General features: G+C 46.9%; 1 protein-coding gene across 4 annotated transcripts in view; it reads right to left on the bottom strand.

Annotated features, from left to right (window-relative positions):
* The window catches only part of LOC139547913 (schwannomin-interacting protein 1), a 385,387-nt gene that overhangs the window by 8,210 nt on the left and 362,442 nt on the right, over positions 1-14,735 (bottom strand). For 3 of the 4 annotated variants that reach the window (XM_071357097.1, XM_071357098.1, XM_071357100.1), the window contains one exon: positions 1,611-1,729. In XM_071357097.1, the coding sequence (XP_071213198.1) occupies positions 1,611-1,729 (119 nt within the window). Of the gene's footprint in view, positions 1-1,610; positions 1,730-6,525; positions 6,885-14,735 lie in introns of those variants that run through there. The other variant, XM_071357099.1, reaches the window with a different exon arrangement.

Genomic DNA, 14,735 nt, shown 5'->3' with positions numbered 1-14,735 from the left:
CTGATCGATTACACAGCCTGGACCCAATCGGTCCAGATTTAGTCAGACCAGAGTAATTGATTGGTAGTTTCAGAGGAAGGAGCATCAAAATGATCCTTCCAACTAGTTGAGCAGTTCATGGAAGTACCTGACTTATCCAGCAGTGTAACCAGTGAGTTCACCCCATAAGAGTTTCTTTGGTGAGATCTAATTTTCATATAGCATAGTTTCAGATTCATTAACGTTGTGAGTGCCTTTGTGTGTATGACTGTATGAATGTATGTATCCTGGAATACTGGTTCCAGTAAGGTTGAGGTTGTGTGTAGGAGTGCATTTTGGGAAGTGAGATCCACAGTGCCGGGATGCAGAGAAAGAGAGAGGAAATGTCCCTTACTCTCAACAGTCAACAGAGGTATCAGAGGCAGAGAGCAGGAGTCTGTTTGTGTTGGGGAGATGGCCCTACAGAGTTCCAGGAGATAGACACTTTTACAGGCATTAACAAAAGGTCAAATCTGACTCTGTTAGAGTAATGTCCAGTAACCTGAAACTTCACTCTAGTGACAGTGCCCACACACATAAAGAGAGTGATGTCATTGCTTCTCAAGAACAGGGACTGGGACTGAGGGTGAAACTGATCTGTGTCTGTATCTGTGTGTTTTCATGTGTGTATGTGTGTGTGTGTGCGTGTGTGTGTGTGTGTGTGTGTGTGTGTGTGTGGGTAGGGCTGTGATGGTCATGGAATTTTGGATGAAGGTAATTGGCCAGCCAAATGACCGCGGTTACCATAATAAATGTTTGAATGTCCCCAAAAATGATTTACGCATAATTTTCTCTTCTCCTCCACTCCTGACTGCAAGTGCTGTTATAGAAATAGAATAAATAGAACGGGCATCCCCATTCAAGTCAATGACAGCATAATGGATTTTTAAAAACCTATATTTAACTAGGCAAGTCAGTTAAGAACAAATTCTTATTTACAATGACGGCCTACCCCAGCCAAACATGGACAATGCCGGGCCAATTGTGCGATTGGGACTCCCAATCACAGCCGGATGTGATACAGCCTGGATTCGAACCAGGGACGGTAGTGACATCTCTTGCACTGAGATGCAGTGCCTTAGACCGCTGCGCCACTTGGGACTGCGCCACTATTGGCCATTGCGAGTGTAACCATAGGAGCAAAGCAGGAAGTAAAATATGTGCTAAAATATGTGCTGTGATTTGTTGATTCAACTCAACTGACATTACAAAAAATACATTCCATTACATGAGCCTCATCAGTTAACATCATTTGAAGGAACATTCTACATTGAAATTATTGCATCACAATACCAGGCAGCCATTGCGAGTGTACCCATGAGTTTACCAGTCAAGGTGAGAGCTTCCAAGCCCGTTCTATTCATTCTAATTCTATGTGTGCTGCTGCTGCATTGTGAGGGCATTGACTAGTCAACCCGGAGACTAATTTGCTTGTTTCAGCAAGAGTAACAAAGTTTCATCACATTGTTAAGAGTCTATGTTACGGCTGAAACGTATTCAACCGCACTAACGCCCGGCCGCCCCATCTTCAGTCAGCTGTGTATTGTTGACGTTGTGGGATTGATGTACAGCTGATGATACATGTCTCTTACCGTGAGGACAGACTGGGCTTGCCACTCTTGCTGCAGCTGGTATAGATACCCGGCCCATCGTCAAAGAAACTACCCAGGGCCAGCTTCTGCCGGATGGACTCCCTCTCATTCTTTTGGGCCTGGAGGGGAGAGGAGAGGGTTAAGGAGGCTAATAATAGGACTGAAGACTTCTCCATGAGTTTAGCAGTAACCATGTTGTGAGGAGGGGAACTGACAAAGACTGTGAAACATGTGGACAGCTCGAGACACCAATAATATTATAATATTCACCACTAGGTGGAGCAGATGTATGAGAGAAAGAGAGTCCAACACATTTTCACTGGTCACTCTCTCCACTCATGCAGTCAAACACACACATTCCTAAACCACTGAGCATCCCTGTCTAATAGCACTATAAGCATTCCTGCCTCCTGGGCCTGTTTTCCAGTAGGAATTCCCACTTCTGACCCAGACAGCCTTGGCAGCGCTTAACACACTCACACCCAGAGGAACACTCATATGTGCTAATGGCACCACAGGAGGCTGGTGAGGGGAGGACGGCTCATATGGCTTGAATGGAGTGAATAGATTGGTGTCAAACACATGGAAACCTTGTGAATGTCACCGTGCACAAGCCTGAGAAGAAGTGTGTAGAGACAGGCTTTCTCTCACACTCCCTGGGCTGGGTTATCAGCCACAGTAACCAGGCCTATCAGTAGACAGAGAACACAGTGTGAGAGTTTAGACTGTTCAAGGCCGCTACAGGACTGTTTGACTGTTGTTGTTACAGGTGGTGCTGGGAAGTCAAATGGGTACCAGAGTCAGATACAGCGCAGTGTATGTTTTGGTGCCGGGGGGTTGGGAGTCCTCCAGAACGAGGAGTGTTTGGGGGGAAATATTGACCCTCTCTAAAGGCCCAGACGGAGGAAGAAAAAACCCTTTCAGTGCTCACACACATACACACACACAAAGAGCAGGCCTTTCAGACAACAGGAGAGGCGAGAGGCGAGAGGTTTAGAGAAAGAGAGGGGAAAGCCTTTAGAGAAGGCTTTGGAGGAGAGGGGAATAAGAGCAAAGGAGAAGATGGCAGAAGCCTTGAGTGTTATCCCTCTCTTTAACTCTGTCCTGTGTGTGTGTGTGTGTGTGTGTGTGTGTGTGTGTGTGTGTGTGTGTGTGTGTGTGTGTGTGTGTGTGTGTGTGTGTGTGTGTGTGTGTGTGTGTGTGTGTGTGTGTGTGTGTGTGTGTGTGTGTGTGTGTGTGTGTGTGTGTGTGAGACTGAGTGAGAGAAAGAGAGTGTGACGAGGGGTACTGAGTGAGGCAAGATGATGACATTTAACAGCATCACTTTACCACTCCTCAGACGCTAACAATCACACACACACACACACACACACACACACACACACACACACACACACACACACACACACACACACACACACACACACACACACACACACACACACACACACACACACACACACACACACACACACACACACACACACACAAACCACTTCTAACTCCCTGTACACTACACAGTGTCATGTTATAACACCGAGTGTCTGCGGTTCCCTATCTGCCCAGCAGGTGTCAGTGCTGAGTAGTGGCGCTCCTGAGTTGTTGCTGTAATAACCATAATAACAGACAAGGACACTTGTGTCACAACAGAGAGGTGTTAGTGACAGTAGCCATTGTTATGTTAGCCTCATGGGTGGTGGGGGTACTTATGTTAGGTGGTAGGTGGTCTTTGTATTGGAATGTCAGGTTGTAATGTTTGGGGTGAAGTGGCAGTGTGGGTGTGTGAGTGTGTTATGTTCGCATTCCTACATTCATCACCATTCTTATTGGGTGTATCATTGTAAACAGACCCAAATTGCTTCTAAAACGCCCCTAAAGGCTTCTGCATACTAAGTTGGGTTGGCTCCTAGCAGAACTCGGCTAGGCGAAGTGAACATCTGTGCCTCACATACTCCCTTAGAAGACCTTCCTTTGAAAAATTAGAAAAAAGAGGCAATAGTACTGTTTGTCCCTCTTGAGACGTGGTAGCCAGTATATACACTTCCTCAAGATAGTCAGAATTAATCGAAGAGAACTCATGAAATCTGTCATTCATTTTGACGTACATGCCGAGGAGGTATTAGTCGTGCTATTTGACATCTAACTAAGATGTTTGAGGCAGTATTTCTCAAGTGAAAAAATGTTCATGAAAACGAGTCGTCTCGTTCAATGCTGTCTTAGTGCTCATTTGAAGGAACATTCTCCATTATGATGGAAACTATTGCACTTAATTGAAGAATCCCTACTGCCGAAAAAACAATTGCCGAATATCAAAACTAACAAAAACGTCAAAATATACGTCATAATATATGCACAAACTTTTTTCAGATGGGAAGCATGCGGACGCTTTTAGGCAGAACCTAACACAACCATAATCCTCTACCTAACACATCTACCATAGTAGAACCCCTCTATATTTCACACCTGCCTTCCAACAGGACTACCTTCCTTCACGTTAAGCCCCCTAACTAACTGGCTAACTTATGAAAGGGCTGCTGGTTGGAGGCGTGAGAGAGAACGGGTTAGGATTTCGTCGTGGGCAGCATCATAAACCCCTCGAAGAGGTGGTCAGTACGCCGCATAGACGTCTGTGACTGTGGGGGATAGCAAATGGACCCATTTCTCTCACTTTAACTTCTCTCCTTTCCTCGCCACAATAGTCATGCCATTCATTTAAGATTTGTCACAGAGCTTTCCTCTCCTTCTCCTCCCAACAAACATTCCCTGTGTTATCACCACAATTCCTTGTGCGCCAAGCCTCCGCTCCACAGTGTTTGACGTTGTGTGTGTGTAGGTGTATGTATCAGAGAGTCATATGCGCCCCCAGTCAACAAAGTTCTGATAAATGACTTCATTTCCTGGTCCTGTGAAATGTGCTGCAGCTCCTAAATTAGATGTTGAGAAACGCCACTGTGCTAAATTGTGTTTTTCCTCAAATTTCAGAAGCAATTTTCTCTTGTGAAAACCCTCATTGATAAGACATGTCCTTCTCCTCCCCTGCTCTCCCCTCCGTCTCTACCATCCTCTCCTTCTCCTCCCCTGCTCTCCCCTCCGTCTCTACCATCCTCTCCTTCTCCTCCCCTGCTCTCCCCTCCGTCTCTACCATCCTCTCCTTCTCCTCCCCTGCTCTCCCCTCCGTCTCTACCATCCTCTCCTTCTCCTCCCCTGCTCTCCCCTCCGTCTCTACCATCCTCTCCTTCTCCACCCCTGCTCTCCCCTCCGTCTCTACCATCCTCTCCTTCTCCTCCCCTGCTCTCCCCTCCGTCTCTACCATCCTCTCCTTCTCCTCCCCTGCTCTCCCCTCTGTCTCTACCATCCTCTCCTGTCCCTCTTTCCTCCTTTCCGTCGTTCTTCCGCCACAGCGCTCCCTCACTCTTAACAATGGAGGCCTTTCATTGGAGGAGAGGAGGGTTTGCCATTGACCTCGCACCATGGTCTGAGGAACTGCCTGTTCACCCACACAGGCCAGATCCCGTGAGCACGAGGGTGTGAGGGAGCGCGTGTGCGTGTGAGTGTCGGACAGAAAAGAAACAAAAACTGCAAAAATACAGCGAGAATATGGAAACGCTTAAAAAGAAAGTTGTTGGTGTGAGTGAAAGAGAAAGAGACAAAGTGAGTGTATGTGTGAGAGAAAGATTACGACAGCTTGTGTGTAATGCAGTTTCAATCTGTGTGGTAGTGTTATTGGGTCAGCAAAGAGGACGGACTCACTATGATGAGTTTCCCAGGCGTGAGCGCTGACCTCACACATAAACACACAAGTCAGTATGTCCACTGTGAATGTGTGTGAGTGTGTTCTTAAACTTTATGGTGCTTAGTTACTTGAAAACACTATTTTGCAGTGCAAAGATCTTAGGGAAACCATCGTTTTTTTTATCAGCCTTCATCTCAAGTTGTTGTCCTATGGACTGACAAGAGACCTTGAGTATCTACAGTTTCCCCATAAATAACCCTTCAGATATTTTATGTCAAAACAGTGTGTGCGTGTATGTGCATGTGTGTGTGTGTGTTTTTGCACCCTCTCCGTGTCTGCTATCTGAGGCGTGAGACCTGCTGGTTTATGCAGCGGTGCATTCCTCTCCTGATAAGGGACTTGACCTCAGAACCTTGGTACAGTTCAAACACAGGTCACAGTCAGGCTGGCCCTGTTACTCTGAACAGACCGCAGCAGGAGTTCGGCAGGAGAGAGGGAGGAGGAGCGAGAGAAGGTGAGAGAGATGAGTGGAGGGGTGTTGAAGGGGCTGTTTGGTAGAGTGGATTTGGCCAGGACAATAACCCTGAGAGTCACATGTGAGCTGGTGTGTGTGTGCGTGTTTGACCTGAGAATACAATGAGAGCACGCCTCAACACGAAGCTACAGGAATCTGAGAGCAAAGACTTAAAAGGGCAACACTGCCTCCTCAGAGAGACTGGCAGCATGACCAAGAATGAACCCATAGTGAGTTAGAGAGTTCTGCAGTATGAGATCCAATACCACTATCACAGCATTACATCACATACTAAGACCACATTACACCCCACATAACCTACGCATTACATTGTCTCCACTACGTCCTCATTATGTCATCCACAATCCTCACATTACGTCCCACACCAACACCATATCAGTGTCCCAGCACACTGGTGCCTTGCACACAGAGCCATTGACTGTAGAGTTTGTGTGTGGAGGGGGTCACACCAAATCTACAAGTCAAACTCACAAACACAGGAAGGAAACCGTTTCCGTTAGCAACATGTTCCACCCTTGACATTATCCTGAGGAAAGAGACCCTTCTGTTCACTGTTTATAACAGTGCCAATACACTGGTAAAACATGCAGTACCTAAATACCAGAACGATAGATAACCAGAAGCAACATTACTTCCATGTCCTTTACCTCTTTGAGTTTGTAGTCATCAGTGAGGTAGAGGGCAGAGGCTGGACAGATGACATCATCCATTCCAGCACAGTCTGTGTTATCCAGCGCTTCCTTCATCTTTCCCTCCCTCCCTCCCTCTGTCTCTCTCACTCTCCTCTCTCTCTCGCCCCCTCTACCACACACCCAGTTAGTGGGTCAGTATGAGCCGGTTCACATGAAACCTAGCCTCACTCAGAACCAAAGCTAACCCTGCCACACAGAGAGGAGAGAACAGTTATCACAGCTATGCTTCTCTCGCTCTCTCTCTCTCTCTCTCTCTCTCTCTCTCTCTCTCTCTCTCTCTCTCTCTCTCTCTCTCTCTCTCTCTCTCAATCTACCTCTTCTCAGGGCTTCCAGAGTACAATGGACAGCAATAAAACCCCTTTAGACCCTCCCTTCAATCCTCTGGGCAGGGCGGTCAGAGAGAGAGAGAGAGAGAGAGAGAGAGAGGAGAGAGAGGGAGGGAGAGAGAGAGAGAGAGAGGGAGAGAGAGAGGGATGGAGAGAGAGAGGGTGGTCAGAGAGAGAGGGAGGGAGAGAGAGCGAGAGAGAGGGAGAGAGAGAGGCAGGGAGAGAGAGAGAGAGAGAGAGAGAGAGAGAGAGAGGCAGGGAGAGAGAGAGAGAGAGGCAGGGAGAGAGAGAGAGAGGGCACACACTGGTGTTTTTCCCGCTCTCACACCCTAATGTGTGGACAGCTGCTGCTCCTGGGACAGTTTGGAAAGCGACACCTCAGTGTTGGTGTGTGTGAGTGACTGAGTGAGTGAGTGAGTGGGTGTGTGTGAGGGAATGAGTGTGTGTGAGTGAGCGCATATGAGTAGTGAGGCCTACATATTTGAGTTGCTGTCACGATCGTCTTGCGGTGAGAGAGAGGACCAAGGCGCAGCGTGTGAAAAATACATCTTCTCTTTATTTAGAAGAAGAACCAACGAAACAAAACAACAAACAGACGAACGTGAAGCTATCAAAGACTAAGTGCACACATGCAACATAGAACATAGACAATTACCCACAAAACCCAACTGCCTATGGCTGCCTTAAATATGGCTCTCAATCAGAGACAATAAACCACAGCTGCCTCTAATTGAGAACCAATCTAGGCAGCCATAGACATACAAACACCTAGACAAGACACTGACCCATTAAACGTACAAACCCCTAGACAAACCAAAACACATACATTCCCCATGTCACACCCTGACCTAACTAAAATAATAATGAAAACAAAGATAACTAAGGCCAGGGTGTGACAGTTGGCATGAAAGTGTATGTTTTTGGGTCTGTGTGTATGACTGACAAGGAGACTGAGGCCAGAGGGAGTTGTGTTCCCTCACAGTCAAGGTAAAAACAGAGCAGACCCTGATCCAAAACCCCTCAAATAAAGCCAGTAGAAGAAATACAACTACACATAAACACAAGACAACACACACAAACCCCAAGTGTACAGGATCTGTGCACACTCTGATTGTGTGTGTGTTTGTGTGTGTGTGTCAGGGTTGGGGTCAATTCAGGAAGTACACAGAACTTCCAATTCCAATTTTCTTTAATGGAAAATATGGAATTCGAATTTGGTTTACTTTCTGAATTGACTGGATTTGAAATAGAATTGACCCCAACCCTGGTGTGTGTGTGTGTGTGTGTGTGTGTGTGTGTGTGTGTGTGTGTGTGTGTGTGTGTGTGTGTGTGTGTGTGTGTGTGCGCGCAGCCCACATTTCCTCTCACAAACCTCACACACAAAGGAAGGAACTTCCCCTAAATTATTCCCCACCCTCATACGGACCTCTCTCTCTCCCAGGTGCTGACTGACCTTCTTTTATCCATTAAGTCCCAGTAAAGGGAGGGATGGAGGGATAGAGGGATGGATGGAGGGATGGAGGGGTGGAGGGATGGAGGGATAGAGGGGTGGAGGGGTGGAGGGATGGAGGGGTGGAGGGATGGATAGAGGGATGGATGGAGGGATGGATGGAGGGAGGGATAGAGGGATGGAAGGAGGGATAACAGTTATATAAAAAGCTAATTAATGTTGCGTTCCAGACCATGGAGATATTTGTCAGGTTAAAAACCCATATATAACACTAGCTGAATGTCATTCTTCAATTTGTTACATTTTCAATCTCATCTCTCCACAGTGTGTAATGATCTCATCTTACTGAGACTCACACATCTGTCAGAGCAGACTAGACTACCTTCAATTTACTCACTCAGAGTATCAGGACAAACAGCAGGATAACTACTAAAACTAGCAGGAACACTAGAAAAACATGACAAAGTGCCATAGAATGACGATAGAGAAAGGCTGGAGGAGGAAAAGAGAGGTGATGAGAAAGGGAGCGAGGGAGGATGAATATAAATTGATACTGATGGATATGAGTCACAACATCTCATCTGCTGCACACACACACACACACACACACACACACACACACACACACACACACACACACACACACACACACACACACACACACACACACAATAGGGGACAATAAGGGATTCAAAATTGCAACATGAAACTATTTGAATTCCCTTTGAAGAACTGTGTGGTGTACACCAGTGGAATAATGTATCAGCATGATAGCATGCATTATAACACACACATACACACACACACACACACACACACACACACACACACACACACACACACACACACACACACACACACACACACACACACACACACACACACACACACACACACACACACACACACACACACACACACACACACACTCAAACAACATTCAAACAACAATCAAACACACACACGGAAGCAAAGTAATTTTGTGCACACAAGCACACAGATACGTTCACACACACGCACGCAAACAGAAACCCACAGGAACACAAGGCTGGATAACAGGATATGGAGTGAGTCTGATTCAGTGCTGATCCCAGGGGATTATGGGTAAAGCAGAATGACTTATCTGGCCATCTCCTATATCCGCCTACACTGGGACCTGGACAATACAACACACACACACAGTCACATGCAGACAAACACACTCCCAGTAGTGCTGAGGACTGTATATTGGTAAACACTGAACCCTTCTGAACCCTCCACATCATGAACTGAGAACTCCCAGGTTCTGTGATCCATTAGTGAGGCTGACCTCATACTAGTGGTGATAGCACCTCATCGCTGACTCAAAGAGGGAGAGGAGGTAGAGGGGGAGGGAGGGACAGGGGGAGGAAGACAAAGGTAACACAGGGACGATCGTGACTAGAAAGGATAAACACACAGATCACACACAGATTATTCTCCCATTACGTCAGTCTCAGCTCAAGGTCAAAGCATTCTCTCTCCTCCAGGACAGCATAGATAGAGCAACAGAATGAATAGAAGAAGACATTAAAGAACATAGACACATCTAGTGAATGGCTGACAACCCACAGAGAGATACAAGGCCAGGTCTTACTCTAAAAGTTACTATTTCTGCTGTTGACAATGTTTCAATTGTGAGGGCAGCTGAGCTAGAGAGGAAGAGAGAGAGAGAAAGAGAAGTGCATTGTTCCAGTAGAATAGAGGGGGCTGTGGGAGAGAAGGCTCCTGGCACCTCCAGTAGGCCTGGGATCCAAGTTCACAGCCATACAGGAGACGGGCAAAGTGTGTGTGTGTGAGACTTTATTGCCCCACATTTCCAAGTGAATTTAAAGTTTGACCACAACAAGAAAGACTCTGATCTGTTTTTATTTTGGGACAGGGAGAAAAGAATGCTGCTGTCATAGCAACCCAGTGCATTTCTCCATGGCAATGGCCTGTGCTCCAAACAAATTGGGTTGGAAAAAGGAGCAGGGGCCCAGTGGGAAGTCTGTTAACAAACATCCCTCTTGTGTGTGACTGTGTGAGAGTAACTGCATCGTTCTCTTTCTAGTCTGAGACACAGTATCTTCCCCATCATAGACAATCTACTATCAGTGTAGTGAGATTCAGGAGCGGTATATCTCCTCATCATTACTAATTCATCAGCCATCAGCCCACACAGTGGAACACACACCGCAGACAACGTTTCATATGATCAACTGCTCTACAGTATACTATACGTTGCTCTTTCTCTCTCTCTCTCTCTCTCGCTCACAAACACACACACACACACACACACACACACACACACACACACACACACACACACACACACACACACACACACACACACACACACACACACACACACACACACACACACACACACACACACACACACACACACACACACACACACACACACACACACCCTGCAGTCAGGACTGAGATGATCTGAATCAATCAAAGAGCTCTCTGATCGCACACACACACGCAGAGACAGTGCTGTTACCCAGGGAGCTGGCCCAGTAGATTGGGTAACCGGAGCTCCAGGGCACTTGGCTCCGGTCGTGAGGCCCAGGACGGCACCCTGACGCTGGGGTGATACATCTCCCCATCACCCCTGCCCTGGAGCTACTGCTGGGAGAAACATGGTCTCACAGCGAGCCTGATCCACCCAGCTCACTGGGGCGTTTCACACACACACACAATAATTAAGGCCAAGGGACTTATTATTATTATTATTGAGTATCCGTGTGTGCGCGTGTATGTGTGTGTGTAGAAGGGAGTTGCATGGGGTATGGAGGCTGCAGATGCGGTATCTCCATTCCCCCATTACTGCTTGGACCTGACAGATATGTCATCGATGACACTTATTGGCTAACCGTGGGTCAAACAGTAACTTCATTGGTTACCTGCAGATCAGTGTGTGATCCTATTGGCTAATGGCCCCTGACATTGTAAAGGAACTTCCTCCTTGTACAGTGAGATAAATCCAGAACAAAACCAGACATAAAAAACATTGCAGGGGAGCACAACAATCGCCCCAGACAAAGAACCACAGGACACATGCCGCTATCGCCCTCCTCCCCCTCTCCAAAACACAAACCAACGACAGCCAAAACAGAAGGAGATGAAAGGATGGGAAGAATAAAGGATTCCCCCTGAGAACCACACCTTAGACACCACCATCACCACCACCACCACCAACCAAACAGAGACAGACACAAGAGAAGAGACAACCACACCCTGTCCCCTCTGTCTCTACCCCTCTCCTCTTCCTTCCTCTCCTATGTCCTCTTCCCACTTTCTCTCATCTACCCTCTCACGCCATCTCCCTTTTCCCCTTCTCCACCCTCTCCTCCTCTCTGTCTCTCTCCAGTGTGTGTGTGGTGGGGCTAGTGAGAGGGGTGCTGGCAGTTGCCTGGTAACCAGTCTAATTGAGGGGTCTCTAGAGAGTTAGTGTTATCAGAGCTCGGGCCCCCTGTTCTGTTCCAGACTGCCTTCTCTTTCTATTCTAGCACTCATTCGCTATTCTCTCTAACAGTTCCTCTATCCCTCTCTTCCTCTGTCCGTATATTTTTTATTGAACTTTTATTTAATCACGGGAGCCCAATTGAGACCAGAGCCTCATTCTAAATGGTTCCCTGAGAAACAATTTACAAATCAACACGATAATTCAATAAAACAGAACAACACAAACGACTAGATATAGCAGTTACAGATACACTACATTTCAACAACACCTATCAATTACTACTATCAACCAAAAGACTTGTAAAGCTCAGTGAATTCCTCCCTCATCAGCGTTCTACACGACCCTGTTGGCACCACGGAGTCAAGACGGCGGCGTTAAAACTAAAGGCTGATTTACAAAGGTCAGTAGAGACACGAGGGACCTCGAGAGTTAACCAACCCTGTTATTGGGTTTGGTGCGTCGTATTTTGATACTTTAGTGGAGAAGTGAGATATGTTGGGATATGAAGCTTGTGCAGCAGAGCTTTGTAAACAAAAAAAAGAGAAATCTACGGGAATTTATAGCGGTCCAGCCAACCTGCTGTTAAAGGATGCAGTGATGAGTATTAAACCTGTCACCTATGATAAAGCAAAGCGTGATATGGAACACCACATCCAAGGGTTTTAGAGTGGCTGCTGCATTCTGATAAATGTGTCACCTGTACAACCTGCTTCCTGTTGTTGGATAGACAGTATCTCTCCTTTCCATCCCTCCTTCTTTCTCACCATTAGTCCGCTTGATATACAGCACCTCTCTTTCTCTCTCGGCCAGTCTCTCTCTCTTTTTCTGCTCTCCATCGCTCTTTATTTCTGTTTTTATCCGTTTTTTAATCGTGTGCCACTCTCATCTCTCGTTTTTAATCTTGCACTCTGCCTATTCCTACGATTCTGTTTCTTGTTCATGTTTTTCTGTTTTTACTCTGCAGTCCCTCTGGCTTCTCTTGTCTCTGTTCCCCCTCTGTCCCCTCCATTTCTTCATCTATCTTCTTTTTCCAGATAAACATGGCGTACTTACTGAGGAAATCCTTATCCCATTATACAACACGCACACACACACGCACACACACGCACACACACACACACACACACACACACACACACACACACACACACACACACACACACACACACACACACACACACACACACACACACACACACACACACACACACACACACACACACACACACACACACACACACACACACACACACACACACACACACACACACACCCCTGTGATGTGAGCCACATGGGGGATTAACAATGCATAACAGATAAATATGCCATGTTAGAAGCAGTGCATCTGTTCACTGCTCTAAGGATAAACCCCCCATAAAACCCCCATAGGCAACTCAACTGACTGTGGATCAGCTCTTAGCTCAGTGTGTAACGTCATGTAATGATCAATAGAGCAGATCAGAGCAGCTGTGGATAGGCCTTCACTGGCCAGTATGGTTTCTTACAATACCAGGGACAATCAGATGAGAGGAGAGGTCCACACACACACACACACACACACACACACACACACACACACACACACACACACACACACACACACACACACACACACACACACACACACACACACACACACACACACACACACACACACACACACACACACACACACACAGCTCTTCATCTATACTCTCTTCCTCCTCCCTCTCTACTCCTTCCTCTCCTTCTCTGAATATCTTTCTCTTCTAAAACTATCTTGTTTTTAACCACCACCTCATTCCTTTCTCCACCTCCTCTATTCTTCCTCCCTCACATTCTCCTCTTTTTCAAATCCTCCTCTTCCTCCCTTTTCCTCTTCCTTCATCCAAGACCCACCTTCTCCCCCTCTACTCCTCCTGTTTCCTCTCCTTCATTGCTGCACCCCTCTCCACTCCTCCATCATCTCCATTTGATTTTTACATCTACGTCCTTTCCTCCTCCTCCTCCTCCTCCTCCTCCTCCTCCTCCACCTCCTCCTCCCCCTCCTCCTCCTCCTCCCCTCTCCCCTGCATTACAACAGCCATGTTGTCTGTATTCTCGCTATGAGGAGAGTAAAGCTCTGTGATGTACTGCACTACTACGCTGCACTCGTCTAATCATTCCTCCTATTCCTCATTAAGTAAAGTGGGACACTTCTGTCGCAGTCTGGAGGTGCCATTTCCAACCCACCCACCCACGCACTCTCACATCACACACACACACACACTCTCACATCACACACACACACACACACACACACACACACACACACACACACACACACACACACACACACACACACACACACACACACACACACACACACACACACACACACACACACACACACACTTTTACATCTACTGGCTGTTTTGCGCTACAGTGTGCAATAAACACATTGCATCTCAAGGATATACTCAATAAAACACATGACAATAAACACAAACACTTAAATATGTTATGCACACACACACACAGACAGACAGACAGACAGACAGACAGACAGACAGACAGACAGACAGACAGACAGACAGACAGACAGAAACAGCTCACCCTTCCCAGACATCTATTGATCAGGCTCAGCCCAGGGGAAAGGGGGGAGGAGGGACATTATTCCCTGAAGTTAAATGTGCGCTTAGCAACCGCCCTAGTCATCCAATTCCCAGACCCATCCCATCATACAAACAACAAATCCCACTGGGATGTGCCTGACAGCCATGACAAACAAACCCCTGCAAGATACGACAATCACTAATGACAGTCAGTCAGTATTACATGATGGAAACCTTTGGGAATACACACATGCATACCAGTCCTACTGCAGTATCTTCTCCCCTGGAGGGGCAAGCTCAACCCCAGAGCAGCGAAGCTCTGACCTGCCTGCTCCACA

The sequence above is a fragment of the Salvelinus alpinus genome, chromosome 21 (assembly GCF_045679555.1).
Source record: "Salvelinus alpinus chromosome 21, SLU_Salpinus.1, whole genome shotgun sequence".
NCBI lineage: Eukaryota > Metazoa > Chordata > Actinopteri > Salmoniformes > Salmonidae > Salvelinus > Salvelinus alpinus.
This window is presented reverse-complemented; position numbering and strand designations above follow the sequence as displayed.